Source organism: Corvus moneduloides, chromosome 23 (genome assembly GCF_009650955.1).
Source record: "Corvus moneduloides isolate bCorMon1 chromosome 23, bCorMon1.pri, whole genome shotgun sequence".
NCBI lineage: Eukaryota > Metazoa > Chordata > Aves > Passeriformes > Corvidae > Corvus > Corvus moneduloides.
Window position 1 is genome coordinate 4,744,797 of NC_045498.1, and position 26,994 is coordinate 4,771,790.

At 50.3% G+C, this 26,994-nt stretch overlaps 1 protein-coding gene across 5 annotated transcripts in view; it reads left to right on the top strand.

The window, feature by feature from the left end:
• The window catches only part of CSMD2 (CUB and Sushi multiple domains 2), a 350,153-nt gene that overhangs the window by 84,304 nt on the left and 238,855 nt on the right, over positions 1-26,994 (top strand). For all 5 annotated transcript variants that reach the window (XM_032132060.1, XM_032132059.1, XM_032132058.1 and 2 more), the window contains one exon: positions 26,279-26,473. In XM_032132060.1, coding sequence (XP_031987951.1) covers positions 26,279-26,473 — 195 coding nt within the window. The remainder of the gene's footprint in view (positions 1-26,278; positions 26,474-26,994) is intronic.

Below are 26,994 nucleotides of genomic sequence, written 5' to 3' on the forward strand. Positions count from 1 at the left end.
TTCAGTTGCGTCCCTTCTTGGGGACAAAACAACAAATTTTAGGGCAGGAAGTGGGAGCAGCTCAAACAAGGATACAGGAAGTGGCTCCAGGGCTGGCTGTGGCCCCTTGGAAGGGCCGTTCTCCAGAGGGGTGGGACGGTGATGCAGATCAGGGACCGGGATCCAGGGGGGATCACTGAGCACAAACCTTCAACAGGGAAATAAAAGCTCAGGATTCAGATTTTTAAAGCCCGCAATTCAGGTTTCCAAAGCCCACAATTCACATTTTCAGACCCAACAGGATTTCAGTTGATTTGGAAGACAAAGTGACCCAAACCCCCCCTTACCCCTGGCTGTGATTAGAAGACAAACCAGGGAATTCTAACCATGAACAGGAACTCTGGAATTCTGAGCATTAATTCTCCCAACCTCGATCCTCTGGGGAGACACAACTGGGAAACCAACACACGGAGATTAAAAAAAAAATTAAACAAATAACAAATTCAGATTGCCAAAGCCCACAGTTCAGATTTTTAAAGCCCACGATTCAGATTTTTAAAGCCCACAATTCAGATTCACAAAGCCTGGAATTCAGATTTTCAAAGCCCAGAGTTCAGATTGCCAAAGCCCACAGTTCAGGTTTCCAAAGCCCACAGTTCAGATTTCCAAAGCCCCCAGTTGAGATTTTTACACCCAACAGGATTTCAGTTGATTTGGAAGACAAAATGACCCAAACCAAGGAATTCTAACCATGAACAGGAGCTCTGGAATTTTTGAGGATTAATTCTCCCAACGTCGATCCTCTGGGGAGACACAACTGGGAAACCAGCACAGGGATCCACATCCAGCCCATCGCGCTCTGTGAGGCTGCTCTACTAAAACCCCTCATTTCCATCCCGCCTTGCCCCTTTTTCTTGCCTTCTGTGGATAATGGAGAGCCATTTCTGTTCCATCAAGGAGTCTCTTTGAGTCGTTGGATGCCTCTGGGCTGGTGTCAAGTGTGCATTTCCAGCAGAAGTCCTCACTAGCGAGTTGGGCACAAATTGCAGCCCCAGTGCCAAGGCAGTTTGGTTGAAAGGCTGCTCTGTCCTTCAGAGCCACTCCAGCAGGGACAGGAGCTCTGAGGAGGAAGGTGGATGCTGAGAATGATGTCTCACCTCTGGAAAAATTTCTTGTGGCTCTTAAAGCAGCTGTTTTTATTTGTTTTAATTTTTTTTTAAACTCTGTGTGTTGGTTTCCCAGTTGTGTCTCCCCAGAGGATCAAGGTTGGGAGAATTAATGCTCAAAAATTCCAGAGTTCCCGTTCATGGTTGGAATTCCCTGGTTTGGGTCACTTTGTTATCCAAATTAACTGAAATCCTGTTGGGTCTGAAAATCTGAACTGGGGGCTTTGGAAACCTGAATATCTGGGCTTTGAAAATGTGAACTGGGGACTTTGGAAATCTGAATTGGGGACTTTAAAAATCTGAATTCTGGGTTTTGGCAATCTGAACTGTGGGCTTTGGCAATCTGAATTCTGGCCTTGAAAAACCTGAATTGGGGACATTGGAAACCTGAATTGTGGGCTCTTATTTCCCTGTTGAAGGTTTGTGCTCAGTGATCCCCCCTGGATCCCGGTCCCTGATCTGCATCACCGTCCCATCCCTCTGGAGAACGGCCCTTCCAAGGGGCCACAGCCAGCCCTGGAGCCACTTCCTGTATCCTTGATGTCCCTGTGCTTCTCTCCCTGGTCACATTCCCAGAGCTTGCAGTGTTTAATTCCCTTCCTGTGATGTTTTTCTTCGCTCTCAGGCTGTTGAGCACAGCTCCGTGCCCCTGGCAGGGGAGGCAGCTGCTCAGAACCACAGCTTTGGTTATTTTGGCCTTGTGACACAAGCAGAGCTCTGAGTACCAGTTCAGCCCTGCAGGAATCCACCAGCCTGGAAAACATTCCCTGTGCCATAGCATTCCTAAATTTAGAGGTTGCTGTGTAATGATTGTAAAATTTCCCAGCTTGTGTGTGAAGAAAGGATCACTGGAGAGATCTGGTGTTGCACCAGCTGGGATTTCTGCAGGAATTCCCATCGTCTTCAGTTCCTCTGTGGTCCATGGAATGTTCTTCCTGGAATGTGTGTTTGAGTGTCCACACCTTGACTTAGGGACACAAATGGTCCTGGGGTGGGATGTTTATTTCAGTGTCTCTCTCCCGACTTAGGGACACAAAGGAGCCTTCCATCCCATACACAGATCTCAGAGGGGGTTGGGTGAGTGGCCTGCTGAAAGCACAGACTGGACCCAGCAATCTGGGTGGGAAAAATCGGTTTTAAGCTCCAGCTGGGAAGAGGCTGGTTGGATTTGATGTAGGCAGGGGAATTTCTGTGGGAAAGCAGCAGTGGTTTGACCAGCATTGCTTTTAGGGGATTGCTGTGAACTGGATTTATCCTTTGTGGCTTTGAGGCCTGGGAGTAAAAAGCAGCGACAGGAACCTTCCTTGAGTGAGGGACAGAAAACCCATCCCACAAAGTCCTCCAAGATGTGCTGATTGGGATCTGAGCTCTCAATCCACCCAAATCTACCTGGCCTGGCTGGTAATTCCTTCCCGTTTTCTTCACCTGATGGAATTTCTTCCCAGTTTGGGGATTAAAATGTCATTTAGACAAGCAGACCCTGGTTATGAGTAAATAAATTAACTCCCAAGGTTTGCTGGGAGTGTTCCAGCTGCAGCTTCAGCTTGGAATTGCTGGGATTTCTGGGAAGAAGGGGACTGGGAGGATCCCCAGCTCCTGTCCAGCTGACCACGGCACTGGTCAGTGGGAGGAATTCCGTGCTGGAGAATTCAGAGGTGTTTCCTGTCCCTGTCCCTGTAGGAATTCCATGCTGGAGCAGACTGAGGTGTTTCCTCTCCCTGTCCCTGCTGGAATTCCATGCTGGAGCAGACAGAGGTGTTTCCTCTCCCTCTCCCTGTCCCTGTAGGAATTCCATGCTGGAGCAGACAGAGGTGTTTCCTCTCCCTCTCCCTGTCCCTGCAGGGATTCCATTCTGGAGCAGACAGAGGTGTTTCCTCTCCCTCTCCCTGTCCCTGTAGGAATTCCATGCTGGAGCAGACAGAGGTGTTTCCTCTCCCTCTCCCTGTCCCTGTAGGAATTCCATGCTGGAGCAGACAGAGGTGTTTCCTCTCCCTCTCTCTGGGTGTTCACAGCCTGAAGCAGAAAGGAGATCAGGGCTCCAGCAGCTCCACTCCTCCTCTGGCACTGAGCAGGAATAGGGGATCCATATTCTTGTCCTTATCTCCTCTTATCCCCTTCTCCACATCACTTTTTTGGTCTCTCCATCCCTGGAGAGCCCTGGCAGTGCTGTCCTGTCGCCGAGGAGCAGGGCAGGGCTCTCCTGCTGTCCAGTTACTCCTTGGGAAGCAGGGAAGGAGTTGGGAGATGTGGAAAAGCTCGGTTGGTGTCACTGTCCCACACAGGGCACCCCCAGCAGAGCCTCAAGAAGAAAAGGCTCCTTCCCCTCTTCCTGTGCCTGCTGCTTTGGGGTTTGCTCAGCTCCAGAGGATCTGTCTTAATTCAAATTAAATGAGTATTTAATTAACGTTATCTCCGCTTCCAGAGGGGCACACGGTGCTGATTTGCCTCCCTGATTCCCTGCACCTCACCTTGAGTGGGATTTTGGTGGGGAAAGCAGCGGGATCAGCCACTGGGAATGCAGCAGGAAAAAAGCCCCTCTGCTGCCAGAATGTCCCTTTGTGTGTCCACCTGGAGTTGGTCATTTGAAAACCACTGGAGGGATGATCCCTGTGGGTTTCCAGCTCAGGATATTCCGTGATTCTCTGGAAGTCACGCCTGTGGACACAACTTCATTCTTTCCTCATTATCTTATTCTTCTTACTCTTGATTCTCTTATTCTTCAGTATCTTCTGCTTCTTATTCTTTATTTATTCCCTGGGATTTCCAGAGCTGGAATTCTGTTACTGAGCCCCCAAACCACCATGAAGCCCAGACTGATGTGCCCAGCCCTGACACAGCTGCAGACTTTGAAGGATTCTGGGCAGTTATTTTGGGGTTTTGCCTCAAAAAGCTGCTCTCAGTCCCTGTTTTTCTCCCCCCAGCAGATCTGATGGAGCTCTTGGCCTCTGCCACACCAGATTTTCTGATTTTTGGCTCAAACCAAGGTGTTTTGGGCTGTATAAAAACTGAGAAGAATTTCTGTGAGGAGGGGACATCAGCAGGCCCAATTTGCTGTTAAAATTCTGATTATTTTGGGCTGAAATGCCTGGGGATGAACCAGCACCATCCCAGTCCTGTTTTTTTATCAGATGCTGCTTCCAGCAGCTCCTCAGGTGGAGAAGGTCATGGTGGCCCTGGGATGTTCCCTGTGAACCCTCTCGTGTTGTTGGAGAGGAAAAACAGAGATTATCCGAGCACTGAAGGACTCAGTGATTTATTATTATTATTATTATTATTACTACTAATAATAATATTTTCCTTGACAAATGCCTTGACAAAGGCATTTTTTGCTGTAGGTGCTGGTAAAAAAACGGTGTAAAAGAACAGGAAATCCAACAATACCAAATAAATTGAGAAGCTGAACTAAACACGCTGTAATTACTCGGTTATTTCATCTTCCAGGCAGGTGCTGAGGGATAATTTCACTCCAAAAGTGAAAAACTCACCCAAATCAGTAAAATCTCATGTAAACACCGTTCCCTCCCCAGTTTTGTGCAGAAAACTGCAACAGGTCCCAATTTGTTCCTGCAAATTGGCTTTTCCACATTCCCCTTTGTGCTGGGAATGTTTAATCCCTAATGATCGCCTCCTAATTCGGAATTTTTTTGACTGCGAGAACTTTAATTACTTAAGAGTGCTTAATTAGCAGATGTGGAGGGCTGATATGAGCGATGCCCACTCGAAAGGGATGAAAGCAAACCTCTCCTGAAAGGGAATTTGAAGCATCCTGAACCTCCCAGCAGCAAATCCGTGGCCATCAGCTCTCAGGAAAAAGGAGGATTTTAGGAAGTATTTTGTATTTTCTGGGCAGCAAACGTCGTTGTTCATCATTATTGCATCTCCAGCTGGTCAAGAGGGATGGTTTCAGTTTGATTTGCCCATTTAATGTCCTGTATAAACTTCATTATGAGAGAAATAATTGAGTTTGGGAGAGTGGAGCACACGACCTTTAATTTATGCAAGAGATGGGGACCCGAATGTGTTTCTTAAGGCGTTAATTTCCTGTAAGTGGAAATTTTTATTGGCTCTGCCAGAAAATTCCTCCTGTCGGGTTTTAGATTTGGCTTGCAGAGGATGTGAGGAGTGGAATTCCACGCTGATCGTTTCCCAAGGCAGGATTTTGTGTACGTTTAATAGGGATTAAGGAAAGATGATTGGTGTCCTGTGGGTTTTACATGAACCCAACAATTCCCAACAAAAACCCCTCAGCCAAGGCCGCTGGGGAAGGTGAATTTTTGCTTTTCCGGCTCAAATTGTGCTGCCAGCCTGAGGTGTGACAGGCAGGGAGATAAGATCCCTCCTCTGCTGTGGAAAAAACGAAGAAAACAAGGAAAAAACCCAAAATATCCCCCCAAGCAACGAGCAAAACCCAGGGAAAAGCTTCTCCTGAGGATTTGAGCTTTTCCCCGCTTGTCCAACAGCTCCATCCATCCCTGGACACACAAACTCACCTGGCTTTGTGTTCCTGGGGAAAAAGGAAGGGAAAATAAAGTGGATCCACCTGCACAGGAGCCCTGGAAAATCCCCCAGGGAATTCCTGGAGCGTCCTCGTGCTGTGCCCAGTCTGGGTCAGTCCCACCCGGTGGAGAGAAACAATCTGAGAGATGTTTTTTTAATATATTTAGCAAATATATTGATATATTTATCATATTTAAAATAATACATAAATATATAAACTACAGATATCAACATATTAAATAGATATTAACAGATTATATTAATATGTAGTAATATATTAATATAATAGTAATAGATGAAATAAATATACCAATATAATAAATATTTAACTACATATATGAACATATTAAATACATATAACAATATATAAAATAAACATGCCAATATAATAAATACATTATCTACATATAAGAACATTTAAATATACATTAAATAGTAAATAAACATACCAATATAATAAATATATTAGCTACATATATCAGCATATTAACTACATATATTAATATATTAAATCAGTATACCAATATAATAAATACATTAATTATGTATATCAACATACTAAACACATATATTAATATTTTAAATAAATATACCAGTATAAGAAATAAATATATTTACTACATATATGAACATTTAAATATGCATCTAGTAAATAAACATACCAATATAATAAATATATTAATGACATGTATCAATATATTAATGACATGTATCAATATATTAATGACATGTATCAATATATTAAACACATATATAAATATATTAAATAAATATACCAATATAATAAATAAGTATATTAACTACATATATTAGCATTCAAATATGTATTAATATATTAAATAAGTATACCAGTATAATAAATAAATAAATCTATTAACTACATAGAGCAACATATTAAATACAACTATTAATATATTAAAAATATAGCAATATATTAAATAAATATATTCCATATTCTGCATGATAATTACGGGTTTATATAGAATATATTATATTCATCAATAGATTTACCGTACTTATCTGCAGCCATCGAGCTGCAGAAGGGCTGATAACATCAACGCTCTGCTTCCTGAGAGGTCACTCCTTGCTTTGATCAGCTCCCAGATGGAATTTTCTCCAGGCTGGGAGAGAGTCCCTTGATCATTCCTGTGATTTGCATGGAAATGATAACCAGTTCCTTGATAAAAGGATAACAGCCTGTGCCCCCCGGGCTGTGCTGTGCTCTGTGCTGGGCCTTCCCTCGGGAATTCCACAGGGATCCCACCCCACAGGGACAGATCCCACCCCAAAGGGACAGATCCATTCCACAGGGACAGATCCACCCCACAGGGACGGGTCCCACCCCAAAGGGACAGATCCATTCCACAGGGACAGGTCCCACCCCACAGGGACAGATCCACCCCACAGGGACAGATCCCACCCCAAAGGGACAGATCCCACCCCAAAGGGACAGATCCCACCCCAAAGGAACAGACTCCATCCCACAGGGACGGATCCCATCCCACAGGGACAGATCCATTCCACAGGGACAGATCCACCCCACAGGGACAGATCCCACCCCACAGGGACAGATCCCACCCCAAAGGGACAGATCCATTCCACAGGGACAGATCCCACCCCACAGGGACAGATCCCGCCCCAAAGGGACGGATCCCACCCCACAGGGACAGATCCACCCCACAGGGACGGATCCCACCCCAAAGGGACAGATCCATTCCACAGGGACAGATCCCACCCCACAGGGACAGATCCCACCCCAAAGGAACAGACTCCATTCTGCAGGGACAGATCCCACCCCACAGGGACAGATCCACCCCACAGGGACAGATCCATCCCACAGGGACAGATCCCACCCCACAGGGACAGATCCCACCCCAAAGGGACGGATCCCACCCCACAGGGACAGATCCCACCCCACAGGGACAGATCCCATCCCACAGGGACAGATCCATCCCACAGGGACAGGTCCCACCCCACAGGGACAGATCCCACCCCACAGGGACAGATCCCACCCCAAAGGGACGGATCCCACCCCACAGGGACAGATCCACCCCACAGGGACGGATCCCACCCCAAAGGGACAGATCCATTCCACAGGGACAGGTCCCACCCCACAGGGACAGATCCCACCCCACAGGGACAGATCCCACCCCAAAGGAACAGACTCCATTCTGCAGGGACAGATCCCACCCCACAGGGACAGATCCACCCCACAGGGACAGATCCATCCCACAGGGACAGATCCCACCCCACAGGGACAGATCCCACCCCAAAGGGACGGATCCCACCCCACAGGGACAGATCCCACCCCACAGGGACAGATCCCATCCCACAGGGACAGATCCATTCCATAGGGACAGATCCCACCCCACAGGGACAGATCCATTCCATAGGGACAGATCCCACCCCCAGGGACAGATCCCACCCCAAAGGAACAGACTCCATTCTGCAGGGACAGATCCCACCCCAAAGGGACAGATCCCACCCCACAGGGACAGATCCATTCCACAGGGACAGATCCCACCCCAAAGGAACAGACTCCATCCCACAGGGACGGATCCCATCCCACAGGGACAGATCCATTCCGCAGGGACAGATCCCACCCCACAGGGACAGATCCCACCCCACAGGGACGGATCCACCCCACAGGGACAGATCCCACCCCACAGGGACAGATCCCACCCCACAGGGACGGATCCACCCCACAGGGACAGATCCATTCCGCAGGGACAGATCCCACCCCACAGGGATGGATCCACCCCACAGGGACAGATCCCACCCCACAGGGACCGATCCACCCCACAGGGACAGATCCCACCCCACAGGGACCGATCCACCCCACAGGGACCGATCCACCCCACAGGGACAGATCCCACCCCACAGGGACAGATCCATCCCACAGGGACGGATCCCACCCCACAGGGACAGATCCACCCCACAGGGACAGATCCCACCCCACAGGGACAGATCCATCCCACAGGGACGGATCCCACCCCACAGGGACAGATCCACCCCACAGGGACAGATCCACCCCACAGGGACAGATCCCACCCCACAGGGATGGATCCATTCCACAGGGACAGATCCACCCCACAGGGACAGATCCACCCCACAGGGACAGATCCCACCCCACAGGGACAGATCCACCCCACAGGGACGGATCCATTCCACAGGGACAGATCCACCCCACAGGGACAGATCCACCCCACAGGGACGGATCCATTCCACAGGGACAGATCCACCCCACAGGGACAGATCCCACCCCACAGGGATGGATCCCACCCCACAGGGACAGATCCCACCCCACAGGGATGGATCCCACCCCACAGGACAGATCCCACTGGAGGCTGGAGCAGAGCAGTTGGGCTGAGGCCTCTCTTTCCCTGCAGCCCAGGCTCCCAAAATCCCCATCACTCCAAGGATTAACTCTGGTTCTGTACAATCTGTGCTGCTTTGAATTCCCATTTTTCCAGGCTGGGAACTTCCCATTTTTCCTCCTGGCTGCAGAGCTGTTTGTAGGGAGAGGTGTGGAATCCCTGAGGAGATGCCCTGAACGCCTCTCTTCATTTCCAGTCCTGGTTTTTTCCCCCTGCCCATTTCTGCCTCATCATCCAACCAATTCCAAGTCCAAACCAGCTCCATGCACAACTTGGAATCACAGAAAAAGCTGGAAAACACCTCCAGGATCACCAAGTCCGTGATTGCCACTAAACCCTGTCCCAAGTACCACATCCATGTGGGATTTTCACACTTCCCGGGATGGGGACTGCCCTGGGCAGCCCTCAAATATTCCCCATATATATATTTAGGAATATTTATTTCCCTACATTCCCTAATCTAAACCTCCCTTTGAGGTCATTCTTTTCATCCTGTCCCTTGTTCCCGACCCCCACCTGGCTCCACCCTTTTTCCAGGTAGTTTTAGAGAGCAATTAAATCCCTCCTGAGCCTCCTTTTCTCTCCCAGCTCCCTCTGTTGCTCCAGCCCTTTCCCTGGATATGCTCCAAAGGGTGACTTGTGCTAAAACCACTCCAGGAATTCACAATTTTAGCTGCAGAAATGTTTTACAGGATTCCTGTAAATCCAGGTGTTTCTCCTCTGCTGGATCAGACTTCCCCATCCAGGTATTTGTGTGTTGGGAAGGGCTGGATCCCAACCAATCCCATGAAATGCCGGGAGTGCATTTTAGCCTGAGGGAGAAATATGAGCTCATCCATTCCAAATAGCTCCTGGTGCCAAAAAAGGGATAAAAATGCACATTTCTGCCTGGGAATCGTGGCCTCCATCGCTGGGAATGAGCAGTGGAGAATGGAGGGTGGGGAATTTGGCAGCTCCGGTGTTATTCCATAAACAGGCGGCCTGGCATGGCTGGATATTTTCAGCTTTGCACAAAAGCTGAGGGAAAAGAAAGAGGGTGGGTAAAAAAAGCATGGGAAAATGGGTTCCAAGTAACCCATTCAGAGCCCAAAAGTGATTCCGGAGCAGTTTTCCCTCTTGATTTCTCTCTGATGGTTTTTAGGAAGAATCAGTCCTTAAACCACTTATTTGTTACCATGGAGCATCTGAGATTTCACTGGAATTCTTGTCTGCAGGGTCCCTAACTTCCCTCTGGGCTCTGTTGGAGCTGGCTGTGTGGGAATTTGATCTCCTTGTTTGTGGAACACGTGAATTCCATGATGGTTTTGCCCTGGCCTTGTGGAGGAAGCAGATTTGCAGGAATTCTTTCTTTCCTCTCATTTTCCTCCCCATTTTTACTTCGTTCTGAGCAGAGTTGGTGGTTTTTCCATGGCTGAGTGTCCCACCTGTGCAAATCCATATCCATTTATCCCCTGGATGTGGGAACATCTCCTGCTTCAGCCTCTTCCCAACCCCTCCATCCCTTTCAGAGTTGGTTTTGCTGCTGGAATTTTTTTTCCCCAGTGCTGTGTCATTGGATTCCATGAATTTTCCCCTCCTGCAGACTTAATCCCTTTAGTGCTCCTGCTTTGTAGGGCTTGGCTGGAGCTCAGGAATGTCTGAGATGGGCATTGGAGCCATCCTGGATTTAATGGAACCTGGAATTTGGCATGGAGCGAGTTCTCCTTTCATATTACAAATGACATAAACCCCGCTCAGCGTGAGGGAAACAAACAGGATTTGAAGCACAGGAGTCTCCAAAATCCTAATGGAACTGACAGAGAGGTGATTCCAAAATTATCCAGAGAAATGGGAGCACTTTGTTCCATAGGCTGTGTCAGAAATGGTTGGATCTGTGTTTTTTCAGAGTGTCCTGGACAGCGACCCAGGTCCCAGACTGTCCTGGAATTCATATTCCAGACATTTTGTTCTATATTTATAAATATTTAGAGATCTGATGCTCTAAAGGAAACCAGAGGAATCTTTTTTTCCACTTAAAATGCCTTGGAATAATGAATATTGTTTTTATTAATGCAACCTCTCATCCTATAAAATTAAAGCAGGAGCAGAGAATGGGAGGTAAAATCCATCCATTCCCTACGATAATCCCATTAATTGTTTTATTGGAATTCCCAACTGAGTCCTGATGTTTTTATCCTAAACCATCTCTCAGCATCTGCTCCTGTTGTTTCAATAATGGGATTTTGTGTCCTCATGAGCTGGTGGCCTCAGGTGGCTGCTAAGGAAGGAATTCAGTGGGAAAAAAAACCTTCCTGGGAGTCAAATTCCTTGTTCCACGTGTGTAATTCTGCATGAGCGGATCCTCAGCGGGCCAAAGCAGCTGGAATGTGGATATTTTACAGGAAAATCCATGTTCTGCTGCGAGGGCAGTGGAGCAGAGCACAACAAAGCCCCGGAGCAAAAGCTGTGTGAGCAGCAATCGGAGCCCCGGAATTCTCCCTGGAAATTCCTTCCAGTACTGGAAGCCGAGTGGCTGGGATGAGAGGAGGGATAGCCTGGGTTTTTTTTGGGGAGAAATCAAATGGGAATGGAAAATTTTGGGAGCTTGGAGAAGTGTCAGGCTGGTGTGTTGAGCCCGTCCAGGTTGTGCAGCCACTGACACCCTGATTTTTATGGAATACTGGGCTCTGCAGGCCCTGAAATCCTGACTTCTATGGAATTCTGGGCTCTGCAGGCCCTGTAATCCTGATTTTTATGGAATACTGGGCTCTGCAGGCCCTGAAATCCTGACTTCTGTGGAATTCTGGGTTGTGCAGGCCCTGTAATCCTGATTTTTATGGAATACTGGGCTCTGCAGGCCCTGAAATCCTGATTTTTATGGAATTCTGGGTTGTGCAGGCCCTGAAATCCTGACTTCTATGGAATTCTGGGCTCTGCAGGCCCTGAAATCCCGATTTTTATGGAATTCTGGCCTGTGCAGCCCTGACTCCCTGATTTTTATGGCATTCCTGGGTCTGCATTCACTGACACCGCTATTTTTAAGGAATTCTGGGCCTGCAACCCCAACATCCCAGTTTTTATGGGATTCCTGAGCCTGCAGCCTGACACCCTGATTTTTATGGACTTCTGGGCTCTGCAGCTCCTGACACACCTCTTTTTATGGAATTCTGGCCTGTGCAGCCCTGACTCCCTGATTTTTATAGCATTTTTGGGCCTGCAGCCCCTAACACCCCCATTTTTATGCAATTCTGAGCCTGCAGCTCCTGACAACCCCAATTTTTTGTGGAATTCTGGGCTCTACAGCCTCTAACAGCCCGATTTTTATGGCATTCCTGGGCCTGCATTCACTGACACCGCTATTTTTATGGAATTCTGGGCCTGCAACCACAACATCCCAGTTTTTATGGCATTTCTGGGCCTGCAGCCTGACACCCAGATTTTTATGGAGTTCTGGGTTCTGCAGCTCTTGACATCCCTATTTTTACGGAATTCTGGATTCTGCAGCCCCTGAAATCCCTACTTTTAAGGAATTCTGGGTTCTGCAGCCCCAGACTCCCTGATTTTTGTGGCGTTTCTGCCACAAGCAAAGGCTCCCTTACCAGAAATCCCCTGAGAACTGACACTGAACAGGCTCCCAGCCTGGATGAGCTGGGACTGCCTTCCCAAAAACCAGGGCTCAGGAGGGAGCCCCAGCTTTGCCCTCAGTGGGAATTGCCTGGTGGAGTTGGGAAGGGCAACAGCAGCTTCTCTGTGGTGGTCTGATGTGTGATGCTCGTTTCCCTCTGGCTGTGATTTCAGTGAAGCCCTGATTTTACTGATCTCAGTCAAACCTGATTCCAGTCAAGCCTGGTTTCAGTAAAACCTGATTTTAGTAAAACCTGATTCCAGTCAAACCTGGTTTCAGTCAAACCTGGTTTCAGTAAAACCTGATATTAGTAAAACCTGATTCCAGTCAAACCTGGTTTCAGTACAACCTGGTTTCAATAAAACCTGATTTCGGTCAAACCTGATTTCAGCAAAACCTGATACCAGTAAGATCTGATTTTAATAAAAACCAGATTTCAGTCAAACCTGGTTTCAATAAAACCTGATTCCAGCAAAACCTGGTTTCAATAAAACCTGATTCCAGCAAAACCTGATTTCAATAAAACCTGATTTTAGTAAAACCTGATTCCAGTCAAACCTGCTTTCAGTCAAACCTCCCAGCACTCCCAGGAGCAGGTGGGTGGATGTCTTCAAACACCACAGAAGTGTTTCCAGTTTCTCTCCTGCGAGGGATAGGAGCAGCTCAGTGCCTTCCCTGTGATCCCAGCTGGGAGGAGTTTCTCATTCCCAGACATTTCCAAGATGCTGGAGCTGTCCAGGACAAAGCTTCAGTGGACAAAAGGCTTTGGAGCTGTTGTAGTGGAGGCCCCAGGAGCTTTGCAGCGGGGGGAGTTCATTAGGGAGAGGCTCCTTGTGTAACTCCCTCCCTCCTTTGTGGCATGCCTGGAACTTTCATCAGGTAAATCACGTCCTGGAAGTGTTCCACGATGGCAGGAGCTGGGAGGGAGAGATCTCCCTGATCCTGGGTGTGTGGCTGCTGAGCCCGGCCGTTGCTTTGTGCTCTGTGAGGATGGGAAGGTTTAATCTGCCTCCCAAGCAGCCTTTTCTCTGCTCCTGCTCTGATCTTTCCTCGCCTCAGCCCCGCTGGCTGTGCTGCTTTGGAATGGATTTAATAGCTCAGTTGTTTGGACATGATTAAAAATGGAATGAATGGAGAGAAGCAGTGAGAGGACGAGCAGCTCATGAAAGGGTTTGGGCTAAAAATACCTGGTTTGGCTCGGTATCACAGAACCATGGAATGTCCTGAGGTGGAAGGGATGAAGGATGATCCAGTGCAGCCCCTGGCCCTGCACAGACACCCCCAAATCCAACCCTGGGCATCCCTGGCAGCATTGTCCAAACACTCCTGGAGCTCTGGCAGCCTTGGGAAGGTTCCCATTCCCTGGGGAGCCTGGGCAGTGCCCAGCACCCTCTGGGGGAAGAACCTTTCCTTAAATCCAACCCAACCCCCTTGTCCCAGCTCCAGCTGTTTGCTGGCTCCTGTCCCTGTCACAGGGAGCAGAGATCAGAGCTGCCTCTCGGACTCTTCTTTGCCTTCCTCTCATTTCCCCTCTGATGCAGAACTCCACAAACAGAGATTTCACTCTTTGCACATTGAATCCCACCTCACAGAGGAGCTGTGGAAATCTTCACCTCTGAAGGGGCTGAACTTCCCCCCAAGCTGTGCCTTGGGGGGGTCAGAGTGGTTTGATCACAATTTGGTGGGGGTTTAACAGCGAGAGTTCAAGGCATGAGCAGATGGGCTGAAGTTGGGGATTGTCCTGCTCTGCGGTGGGCGGGTGCTCTGGAATAAACAGGTTTTGTTCCTTCTCCTTCCTCTCGGCAGCTGGAACATCAGCAGTGGGAACATCTGCACAGAGGGTGCAGGGCTGTGGCTGCTCCTCCTGCTCTCCCAAAATTGAAGTAGGGTTTGCATCTCTTTTGCCCTTAGAGAGGGCAGATTTGTGTTGCTTACCAACAGAGTAATTAAAGTACCAGCTAAAATCGGGAGTGGATTTGGAAAAATGGAATAGAAGTGGGAATGGGAATTATTTTGAGCTGTTTCTGTTGGATTCTCAGTGAAATTCACCTTTTTTTTTCTCCGTGTTGGAACTGAACGTGGTAATTTTGTGTTATATTTACGCCCCTTTGAGATGGTTTTGCTCAGAGTAGTTTGATCCAAGTCAAACCTTCAGCTTTCAGCTCAGGGATGGGAAATTTAAGCAGTGGTTTTGTCCCAGAGTGGAATAAGATTCAGGCCACTTGTGAGACCTTGAGGTATCTGGGGTTTTTGGGTTCAGTCCAGCTCTTTCTCTTCCCACTTGCTCTGTGTCCTTCAAAGCAGATCCGTGTCCTGTTTCCATGACAATGTTTGTACAGTAGATGCCTTGGAGTATGGATATATAGATTTTTCCATTGTAACATCTCCCTGCATAAATTCCTGGAGTATTTAAGGTCTCCTTGAGTTTGGAACATCTATTCCAGATTAGTGTTCCGGGGTAGACACCCAGCTTTGGAGCGAAGCTTCCTAGTGCTGTGTCCAGGGAGAGAGGAGGGAACGAGGTGATTTTTCCCGTTTTGCTGCCGAGTAAAAGGGGAGGATGGGAGCACTCTGTGTGTGGTTGGTGTCTCTCCAGGTTTCCCTGCGTTCCTGATTCTGTTTCCTTCAAGAAGAGGGGTTTTGGGAGAGCACTGCCAGCGCTCAGGTCTTCCATCCTGGAAAGGTTCCTGGCAGCCTCTCTGGCTGCGCAGGTGGGGGTTGGGCATTTCCCCCTCCCTCCCAAACCCTTCTGGCAGAGCAGAGGGCTCAGAAGGGGCTGCTGGTGATGGGAAGTGGCAGGCAGGAGGCAAACGTCCCTGCAGGGGGATTGGGAATCGTCCAGAGCGCCTCGGCCGCGTCCTGACTGAGGGAGGCGTGAGTGGCACCGTGAGGTGACGCCTGTGTGCTCTGAGCCCCGCGCTCGGCAGTGACAGCGCTGCCACCTCTGCCCGGGCTTCGGGATGTGCAGCCTCTCCCCCGGGCTTCGGGATGTGCTGCCCGTGGCCCGGGCTTCGGGATGTGCGGCCTCTCCCCCGGGCTTCGGGATGTGCGGCCTCTCCCCCGGGCTTTGGGATGTGCGGCCTCTCCCCCGGGCTTTGGGATGTGCCACCTCTGCCCAGGGTTTGGGATGCTCCTTCGGGTGAGGAGTGTGCCCTCAGAGCAGAGCTCGCAGCCTCGTGTGGCTGTTCCCGCACTGCCTCTGGAGCTGGGAGCAGGGGACGTTCTGTTCCAGGGACAGAGGGGTGCAGGAGCTGTCCCTCAGAGCAGGATTCCCACTGCATCAGAGCATCTCTGCCTGATGGATCTTCAAAATCCCATTGGTTCTGTGGGATCTCTTGGAAGCTTCCCTTCTGCTGCAGATATGTCCACTCTGAACACTTAAATGCCAGGATTTTTGGCTTTTCCTTGTTTGATTAGTCCTGTGGCTGTTTTCCTCTCTCCCCTTCCCTGCCTGCCTCAGTCTTAGCTTGTATAATTACCCTTTTACTCTCCATTAAATAGGTTGGGATTATCGAAGAGAAGACAGGGCAGGTCTGAGCCCCAGCATCCACCATCCACCTTTGAGCCACAGAAATCAGAGTAAGGTTCCTGAAATCAGGATAAATTCTCATCCCTGAGTAGATTCAGGCACTGGGGAGATCCCACGTGGGGCTAAAAGAGGTGAGCCCTTCTCAAATGCTGCCTGTGCGAGCATGGCTGAGCCCTGGGCGTGTTTTTATGACATAATTGGATCACTTGAGCTGTGTTTGCAGTGAAGGGGATGAAATTACCATCTGGAGGTTTGGGGTTTGTTGGTTTGTTTTTTTTTTTGGATCAGTTATGACCACAAATTAATAATGAGTCTGTAGAGCTGGAAGCAGGTGATGACCAAAATTGCTGTGGCAGCTCTGTGGGCTGTTCGTGGCACCATCCTTGGGATGGTTTTGGTTCCTGGCTGTTGATGTGAGGCTGTGCCAACTCAGCCTGCTTTGGCTTTTGCTATAAGCTGGTGTCATGTTTTGATATCAGTGGTGGAATATTTCATTTTTCCCTCTTCCCAAGGGCAGTTCCCACAAGCTCTGTGCTCTCACTCACTGGTTCATGTCCTGCTCTGGGAGGTTGATGTCCTGGGAAGTTTTGCCTACAAAATACTGGCGGTTTTGGGTAGCCAGGCTTCCCAAAGAAGGAACAGAGGAAGAGAAGCTGCGAGAGAAGTTGATAAATGAGAAGGGATAAATTCTGAAGGCAATTGGAAAATGAAAACAAACAAGTTTATCCCTGTTTATTTGTGGGTGTGAGCCAGGCCTTATGGAGTCTGAGAGGAACTGAAGCAAGTGGAAGCTGTGAATTCCAGGGGTTCGTGGCCCCGGCTCTGAGGAAGTGGATTATTCATGGTTTCACCTTGGTGGAGCTGAGCTGACTCAGTCTCTTCCCTTGGGAAGAGGGAGAGCAGGAATGTGCTGTGAGATCCCCACCTGCCCTTCCAGATGCTCCTGGGAGCTGGGAGTGAGGGGTGGGAGAGGGAAAACTGAGCTGTGTGATGCTGGTGCCTGTGGGGACACCCAGGTGACACCTGGAGCACCACTGTGTCCCCAGCCCTGCCCTTGCACCTCTGCCCATTCCAGAGGAGGGAGCTGGAAGGACCAGGAATGCTGAGTTGTGGTGGCTGCCCTTCCTCTGCTGTGCAATATTTATTAAAACAGATGTAGCTGGCTGCAACTCCCGTTCCTGGGTGAGGAGCCAACCGCCAGAGGAGATCAATGAGCAGGCGAACAATGTGGCCTCTAAAGTTGGAAGTGGCTTTTTTCCCCCAGAACAAAGCGTGTTCCGCACCCAGGGCCGCTCTCCAGCGAGGAGCAGAGCAGACCAACACTGGCACCCAGTGTCTGCACGGGATCAGTTCGGATTTGGGATCTCGGACATCTCTTCACGCTGAACCTGGGCTTTCAGGCGTGTTGTGCAGGATGGAGTGAGGGCCCTGATGTGCCCTGGCAGCTCGGCTCCCCGGGGCTGCAGCCGCGATTCTGCTCTGCTTTGGTGCCTGCTCTGCTCTCGTGGTGCTGATAACCCGGCTCTGCTGCTGCTCTGAGCTGCCGGGAGATGCCGGTTTCCCATGGAATGCTGAAACCTGGCCTCAGGGAGGGAGAGAGGGAATGTGAAACCAGCCTCCTCCCTGGGGAAAGGTTTTCGAGTCACTCTGCAGCTGCTAAACGCCAGTTCAGTGGAGCCTTTAAACACAGGCTTAAAGCCGTTCCTGCTCAGCAAAACACTTCACCACCCGCTTTAAATGAAGCCGTGTTCAAGTGTTGAGGCACTGGGAAGCAGCGGGGCTGGAGCGTGTTCAGGGAGATAAACACATCCCTGATGAGGATCCTGCTGCATCCCAGGCTGGGGTGGTGGCTGAGGAGCTCGGGCTCTGGAGCATGAGCATCGCCAGGGGGAGGTTGTTCTGGAGGGGCAGCAAAGGATTCCTGTAGCCAAATTTCCATATTTCCCACAGGGGCACAGAGTGAGTGCTCAGACGGGGGAAAGTTCTCAGACTGCCAGAGAGGAGGGTTGGGTTAGAGATGAGGAGAAGTTCCTCCTTGTGAGGGCTGGGATGGAATTCCCAGAGAAGCTGCGGCTGCCCCTGGACCCTGGAAGTGTCCAAGGCCAGGTTGGAGCAACCTGGAAGAGTGGAAAGTGTCCCTACCCGTGGCAGGGGTGGAATGAGATGAATTTTAAGTTCCCTCCCAACCCAAACCATTCCATGATCCTGTGATTTGTATCTGCATCCCAGCCAGGCTTTCTCTGCTGTGCTCAGCAAGTGCTGGCATTTATTCGGAAGCCCCAGCTGCTGAGGATGCTGCCACATCCCGCACACACGTGGGATCATCTGTTCCCGAATTTCCCCTGATCTCACGGCTCTCACATCTTGTGCTATGCCTGCAGCGTGATGATTTAATCAAATCCAAGCTCATCCTCTCCCAGCCTCTGGGATATCCTTGGAAGTTGCTCTGAAGTTGCCGTAGCACATTCCAGAAAGGGAAATTGAAAATTGGAACTGAGTTTCCAAAAGAAAAATCCCCAGAACTACTCCCACAAACAAGATGGATGAGGAACCATTTGGGTAGCTATTATCCAAAAGTAACTTTCTGGCTGGTTTTTAGTGAACAGAGAAATATTGGAGGGGGGAAAAAATAGTTTCCATTTAGCTTTATCTCTGGCTGTACTGGAAACAAATCACGGCACAAAAAAAGAGGGATAAAACGAAAAGGAAACGATCCCATTTATTTCCTTTGCTGTAGCACACTCTGGACAGTTCTTGTGAAGATTAAAACTCGTCTGAACTAAAGCAGATTGCACTAACACACTGCTGAAAGATCTCAGACAGTCCTGGAGGATCCCTGGGGTGCTTGGCCCAGAAGTTATGGATGCAGAGTGAGAGGAAATGGGCTGGGGTGGATCTCTCCTCCCCTCTCCGTGTTCTCCTCTTCCATTCACTTAATTTTTGAATTGTGATGGAAATCTTAGGGATATTCTCCTTAAAAAAATCCATTTTTTCCCCTTAAATTCCTAGGATCCAGCGCAGGCTGGCTCATTAAGAGACTATCCCCCTGCCCTGCCTCTGCTGTTGATTCCTGTGGCTATCTTGACTTCCCACCCTGCCAAAGATCCAGGAGAGGCAGGAAAATGCAAAGAAGGGTTAAAGAAGTTTTTCCAAAATGCAAGTGGGGATTAATTTGGAGCCGTGGGTGCAGCGCTGGCTGAGCCAAGCGCTCGAGGTCAGTGATTTTTTTACTTTGCCTGCTCCGTGCGGCGTCGTTCTGTGGGATTTATAAATTATTGCTGCTGCGAGTGCCTGCTCTGGCAGGGCCTGCCTCGCCTTCCTTTCCCTTTTATTGGGGTTGAAAATGAGCTGGGAATGCAGAGATGCAACGTGCAGCCTCGTGTCATAAAAGTTGCGCTCTTTGATAAGATTTCAAGGTTAGAACAATGATAGCGTGGAAATCTCTGTCGTAAACCAGCCTGGGTAATTCAAGCCATAAAAAAGCTGCTTTTAGCTATGTAAAGAGGGTGATAGAGTGGAGCTGCATGCCCTGAACCCCGGCTCGCTTCATATTCCAACAATATCAACAGAGAAGATGGAGCTGGAGGTTAATTGGAATAGGAAACAGGGAAGGTTTCTCCTCGAGGGGGGGTGAGGATGGATTTGGGTTTCGTTTGGAAATCCCTGGGATAGGTCAAGGAGTTGAAATCTTTGGATGTGGTGAGCAAGGAGAAGAGCAGCTCTTTATTTTTAATTTTCTTCCCTTTTCTTTCCCTGCTGACAGTGAGAGCTCTGGGGGCTCGGGAGAGGCTGATGAAATTAGGCCGAATGCGTTGTGATGGTGGGACTGTGGCCAAGGATGCGTTGAGTCACATCTAATGACTTAAAAACTCCTAATTAATTTCGAATGAACTGGAACAAGGAGGCACAGCTTGACGAGCACCAGGTTGTGAAAGCTCCTGATGTTGAAAACTCGCACTGGAGCGATCCTGGGGCGAGGAAAGTTGGGAGCGGAAAGAAATGGATGCGGGAACTAGAGGTGGAGGGGATGAAGCTTGTGGTGCAGATCTGCAGTTCTGGGAGCTCTGTGGCAGCTCACAGTTCAACAGAGCAGGGAGAAAGGGAGGGGGAAAATGAAAATCAGTGGGTGGGATGGGGCTGCTGGTGCAGGGCAGCACTTCTGGGAGCTCTGCAGCAGCTCCTGGGAATGGGTGGTGGAGATGCCTCAAATCTCTGGTTTCCATTTCCAGTTTGTTCAGTTCATTTTCAGGAGACACCCTGTGAAATCTGGGAGTCAAGTCTGCTCTGCTCCTCACAGATCTGGCTGCAGAAGAGAAAGGGATAAAAGTGTGGGTGAAGGAGGATCCTGGATGGTGCTTCCAGGGGCAGATCTCAGGATCACAGAGGGGTTTGGGTTGGAAGGGACCTTAAACTCGTCTCATTCCACCCCCAGGGACAGGGCAGGGGCACCTCCCACTGGAATGGAGGGTGAGACACAAATCCCAGGAACACGTGAGGTTCCAGAGGATGGGACTGAAGGGGCCCAAACTGAAAGGGGAGAGAGAAGTTAAAAAGCAGAGATGTGGAGCAGGAGGAAGTTCACTGGAGCAGAGGTCACTCTTGTGCCCTCCAGGTTCCTTTTTGCTGGAGGAGTGGCCTTGAGGGATGACCGAAAGCTGCAGGAAGTGGGAGAGCTCCAGGTCCTGGTGGGTTTATCCCTGACTGTTTTCCATGCCCCGGCACGTGACGGTTTCTTGCTGAGAAGGTGCCATTGTGCATCAGGCCATTGCCTCACATCACCTCTGTGACAGCCATGGTGATGCCTTGAGGGGCCTCCCAGAAACAGAGCCTGGACAGGAGTAAGGGAATAAAGGCAGGGATTTGTTTGAAAGGCCTTCAGAGGTACCCTGGGGAGCCAGAGGCCACTGCCGAGATGGGCCCCAAGGTGGACGGCAGGGCACGAGTTCTTCACACTTTTATAGGTTTGGTTCATTTGCACAGCAGGGTGAATTCTCCAATTAAAGCTTCAGTTAATGAGGTCATTCCCCTCAGCTTGCCCCTCTTTAGAGGCTTTTGGTTGACACTTTTTGGGCCTAGGATGGTCTGGGTGTCCCTGGAGAGCAGGCCCGGAGAGGCTTTGTTATGAACAGGCCACAAGAAACTTCAGAGTTACTCACTGGGCAGTGCAGGATTTGGAAAATAGAAAAGTTAAAACCTAAGGCATCAGTGGTTCCCCTCGCCAGAGGTTCTGCTCTGCTTCTGAGCTGGCCTTTAACACCCCCAGGGTGGCTCCTCTGCTGGGTCACCTTGGCAGGGAGGTGTCCTGGGCACAGCCAGCCCTGGGACAGTGACATTGGAGGTGCCACTGCAGCGGGATAATCCCATTTCCTTTCCTCCCTCGTACAATCAGATAAGGCTTTGGCAGCTGTTCAGACCCAGACAAATGAAATAAACTGCTCTGAATTCATCGTGGGAAGAAACAGACTCAGCTCCAAAATGAGTAGCAGGACCTTCCCTTCATGTGCACAGGTCTGCTCCGTGGCTGTGTTCATTTCCATACAATCACTGGGAAATACTCTCCTGATTGCCAGGAACAAAGCTTTGATAGGGAAGGGGAGAAGAATCCCTGCTCCTAATCTCCAGTGGAACTGGTAAATGGGGAAGACAAAGCTCTAATAACATTATTCTGGCGACATCTGAGGTAAATAATCCGGGTCTATTAATCCCTGCAGCAGTCAGGGCTCTGGCTGGTGGAGGCAGCCAAGGATGAGCAATAATATAATGTAATATTATCTGTGCTCAGGGGTGTTGGAGCAGAATCCCAAATCCATGGAAGCAGTGGCTGCAGCAGCTCAGGGAGTCACTCAGCAGGGATCCAAAGGCCTGGGGACAGTCAGGGGTTCAAGGACGTTTCCAGAACCTCGGACCCCTCACAATCTGCTGTGGGATTGTCAGGAAGGACAGAGCTGGGGAAGGTCCTGAGGGGGCTGGGGGGCTCAGCCTGGAGGAAAAGAGGGGCTCAGGGGGGACCTTGGGCCTCTCCACACTCCCTGTGAGGAGGTGCCAGTCACTTCTCCAGGGGCTAAGGGAAGGAAATGGCCTCAAGGGCAGCTTTGGGTTTGATATTAGGAAAGATTTCCTCACTGGAAGGGTTGTTCAGCCCTGGAAGAGGCTTGGGAGTGGAGTCACCAGCCCTGGAAGCACTGGAAAAAGTGTGGATGTGGCATTGAGGACTGGGTTCGGTGGTGACCATGGTGGGGGTGGGCTGAGGGGTGGAACTGGGGACCTTGGAGACCTTTTCCAGCCCAAACGAGGCTGGGATTCTGTGCAGCTCCGAGGCCGTGTCCTTGCACTCTGCTCCTCCCCGTTCCAGGGGAATGGAGATTTCAGCAAGTTGTGGCTGGGGCTGACCACGGGGATCCCAGAAGGGTTTGGGTGGGAAGGGACCTTAAAACTGATCCCATGCCACCCCTGCCATGGTAGGGACACCTTCCCCTATCCCAGGGTGCTCCCAGTCCCGTCCAACCTGGCCTTGGACACTCAGGGATGGGAAATCGGAGATTCCCTGGGCACAGGTTCTGCACCTCGAGTGAATCCTCCCCTGGGCAGCTCAGCCCAGCTCTGGATGTAACCCCAACCCCTCTGGAATCATTTCCATCTCTCCATGAGCAGGAATTTGAAGATCATCTTGTCTCCTGGACACTGGTGATTTAAAAACCCTGATCCATGTTCCTGCAGCGACCCAGGGCAGTGGGGGGTTAATGCTGCTCCCTCCAAAATCTGCTGTGCTTGCCCTCCTGGAACCAGATCTGGAATGTGCAGGCAGCCCAGTGAAGCAGAATTTTAATCTCAGATCCTGTTTTTCATCTCTGATTTTAAGATCCCATGCAGGTCAGGGCTGTCTGATTCTTCACAGTTCATTAAGCAGAGAGCAGCTCGTGGTGGAGATTGACTTTTAAAAATGATGGATTTTTATTTATAGCGGAGTTCTACTCATTAATTTTAAAGGATGGAAGCATAAAAGCAGGAATGGGTTCATTTAAAAAAAAAAAGTGACATTGGTAATTTAATTAAATTGGGGGTTTGAGTATCATTACAGAAAATGAAACATTAGTTCTGGGCTGCTTTTCCACCCGTTTGGGTTTGACAGCATTCCCTGCTCCCAGAACCTGCCTGGGCAGGGATATTTCCAGCTGGAAGCAGCTGCTGAACTTCCCAGCTCCAGGGGCTTTGTGGGAGGATGTAAATAATGGGTTTGGGGGAAGAAACAATATCAGGAGTTTGGATCTGCCCCTGTCACTGTGCAGGGAGGGGCTGGGGGTGGCTGGAGCCCGGGGCTGGGCTTGGGGACACGCAGGTGTGTGACCAAAGATCAGAGCCACGGCAGGAAAACCAGAATCTGGGCTTGGGGACACTCAGGGGTGAGCAGAGCTCACAGGCACAGCAGGAAAACCCCAAAAACTGGGCTTGGGGACACTCAGGGGTGAGCAGAGCTCGCAGGCACAGCAGAAAACCCCAAAATCTGGGCTTGGGGACACTCAGGGGTGAGCAGAGCTCACAGGCACAGCAGGAAAACCCCAAAATCTGGGCTTGGGGACACTCAGGGGTGAGCAGAGCTCACAGGCACAGCAGGAAAACCCCAAAATCTGGGCTTGGGGACACTCAGAGGTGAGCAGAGCTCACAGGCACAGCAGAAACTCCCCAAAAACTGGGCTTAGGGACACTCAGGGGTGACCAGAGCTCACAGGCACAGCAGAAAACCCCAAAATCTGGGCTTGGGGACACTCAGGGGTGAGCAGAGCTCACAGGCACAGCAGGAAAACCCCAAAATCTGGGCTTGGGGACACTCAGGGGTGAGCAGAGCTCGCAGGCACAGCAGAAAACCCCAAAATCTGGGCTTGGGGACACTCAGGGGTGGCCAGAGCTCACAGGCACAGCAGGAAAACCCCAAAATCTGGGCTTGGGGACACTCAGAGGTGGCCAGAGCTCACAGGCACAGCAGGAAAACCCCAAAATCTGGGCTTGGGGACACTCAGGGGTGACCAGAGCTCACAGGCACAGCAGGAAAACCCCAAAATCTGGGCTTGGGGACACTCAGGGGTGACCAGAGCTCACAGGCACAGCAGAAACTCCCCAAAATCTGGGCTTGGGGACACTCAGAGGTGAGCAGAGCTCACAGGCACAGCAGGAAAACCCCAAAATCTGGGCTTTGAGATGTGCAGGTTTGTGATTAGAGCTCAGAGGGACAGCAGAAAAACCCCGAAACTGAGCTTGGGGACACTGTGTAACCAGAGCTGAGAGTCCCAGCAGAAAAGCCCCAAAACTGGGCTTGGGGACACTCAGGTGTGTGACCAGAGCTCAGAGTCACAGTATAGAAACCCCAAGAACTAGGTTTGGGACACTCTGTGTGACCAGAGCTCTCAGGGACAGCTGAAAAAAACCCAGACTGGGTTTGGGACACTCAGGTGCAGCCAGAGCTCAGTGTCACAGCCTAAAAACCCCAAAACGTGGGCTTGGGGACACTCAGGTGTGACCACAGCTGGCTTTGGGACACTGTGTGTGACCAAAGCTCATAGGAACAGTAGAAAACCCCCTGAAAATCCCCAGACCTGGGCTTGGGGACGCTCAGGTGTGACCAGAGCTCAGAGTCACAGCCTAAAAACCCCAAAACCTGATTGAAGCAGCTCAGCAGTGGATCTGAACATGCCATTGGAACAAATCCCATTCCAGGTGGTGTTTAAGGTGGAAATGGGTTCACCACAAGCCCAGCTGGTCACTCTGGGTGCAGGGAACTGCTCTGGTGTCCTTTTGGGATTAATCCTTCATTCCCCTCCTGCCAGGGATGCAGAGACAGACCAGGAGCATTCCCCTCCCCATCCCAAAGCGCTGCCCATGGCAGGATTGGGGATTTATGTCCCGTTTCCCCAGCTGCCCCAGCCCTGGCTGGGATTTTTCCCTCTCCATGTGTGCCAGGGCATCGTTTCCCTTTTAATCTCGCCCTTTCCCTTGGCAGGGCTGCAGAGCAGAGCTCCCTCTGCTCCTACAAATTCATCTGCTCCCTTCACACCCTGACAAACTCATTTCCAGGGCTCGGCCGTCCCTGAGCTGGGAACGGGGCCCGTCCCTGCTCTCCCAGCCCTAATGAAAAGGAACCAGAAGAGGAGATGCTGCACAAGGGCCTGATTTCAATTTGATTAAGTCGTTTTTAGGCCTGCTTGTCTTTTCCCTGGGTTTTATATCGGCCTCTAAAACCCTGATTGGAGTCGATCTCTTCTGGAGTGGCTCGTGGAAAGCTGTGGGGTTTATTTAAATTCCCTGGAACTGCTGTGCACAGGCACTGCCTGAGGATTTATTGGCATTTCAGCTGCAGCTTTCCCATCTTAGATTGGAGTATCCCACATTTTCCCTGATTTTGTTGGGCTCTGTTTTGCCTTAAGTGGAGCTGGCTCCAGCTGTGTTTCAGTCTGGTTTGATGCAAAATCTGGATTAAACATTGGGAATTATAAATCTTGGTGAACTGAAACATTGGGGTTTTTTTGCCAGGCAGGCAGTTTCGCTGGGTTTGGGGTGGTTTTAAGGTGTAAAACAGCCCTGCTTGTACTGCAGGGACTGCTGAAAAACGTCATCTCTGGCTTTAATCAAATGAAGCTGAATATGGAATACAATCAAGTTATATCAAAGTGGGGGAGAGAGGTTTAGTAATTAGGAGGAAATTCGTCCCTGTGAGGCTGGGAAGGGGTTGGGATGGCATTCCCAGAGAAGCTGTGGCTGCCCCATCCCTGGAAGTGTCCAAGGCCAGGCTGGACGGGCCTTGGAGCAACCTGGGGCAGTGGAAGGTGGAATGGGATGATCCTTAAGTTCCTTCCTGTGGTTTAGAAATTGCTCAGACTGGTGAGAAAGGAGAGCATCTTGTTGACTCAGCAGCTTGGGGAGGGATTTTTCCTCCTTTATGTGGATATTTGATAAAAATGATATTTAAATGCTGACTCCAGGGGGCCTGACGGGTTCTGCTACAACACTGGGTAAGTTTTGAGGTTGCTCAAGTCGATTCTTCTGTTTTAAATGACGATGATTCCATTTCAGGTGAGGATTTACCTCAGCCCTGTGCCAATTCCCTGTCCCTAACCTGCCCCCCTCTCCTTTGCAGCCCTGCCCAGCCACACGTGCGGGAACCCGGGGCGGCTGCGGAACGGGATCCAGCAAGGGACCACCTTCAGCATCGGGGACAGGGTGAGGTTCAGCTGCAACCCCGGCTTCTTCCTGGAGGGCCACGCGCTGCTCACCTGCCAGGCCAGCTCGGGCAACGGGGCCTCCTGGGATTTCCCCCTCCCCGTCTGCAGAGGTAACGAGATCCCCCTCGAAACGGGGTTTAAGGAGCTGGTTGGGGTGGGGAGGGACTTTGTGGGGCTTGGTTTAAAGGGGTTGGAGGGTAAACGTGGTGGGGTTGATGCGGTTTGGATTGGGGTTAATCCTTTTTAATGGGTTCCTCAAGGCTGCCGGGGTTTGGGGGATGAGGGGAGGGTGGAAAGGGCTTGGAGTGTTGGGAATGCTGCAGGGCTGCTTTAGCTGCAGTTTCTTGGGTTGAAGTGGGGAAAAAGACCAACTTTACAAGTGACAGGACAAGAGGGAATGGCTTTAAACTGAGAGAGAGTAGGTTTAGATTAAATATTAGGACGAGATTCCTCCCTGTGAGAGGGCTGGGATGGATTTCCTGGAGAAGCTGGGGCTGCTCCTGGATCCCTGCAAGTGTCCCAAGGCCAGGCTGGAGCAACCTGGCACAGTGGAAGGCGTCCCTGCCCATGGAATGGGGTGAAATGAGATGATCCTTGAGTTCCTTCCCAACCCAAACCATTCCATGATCCC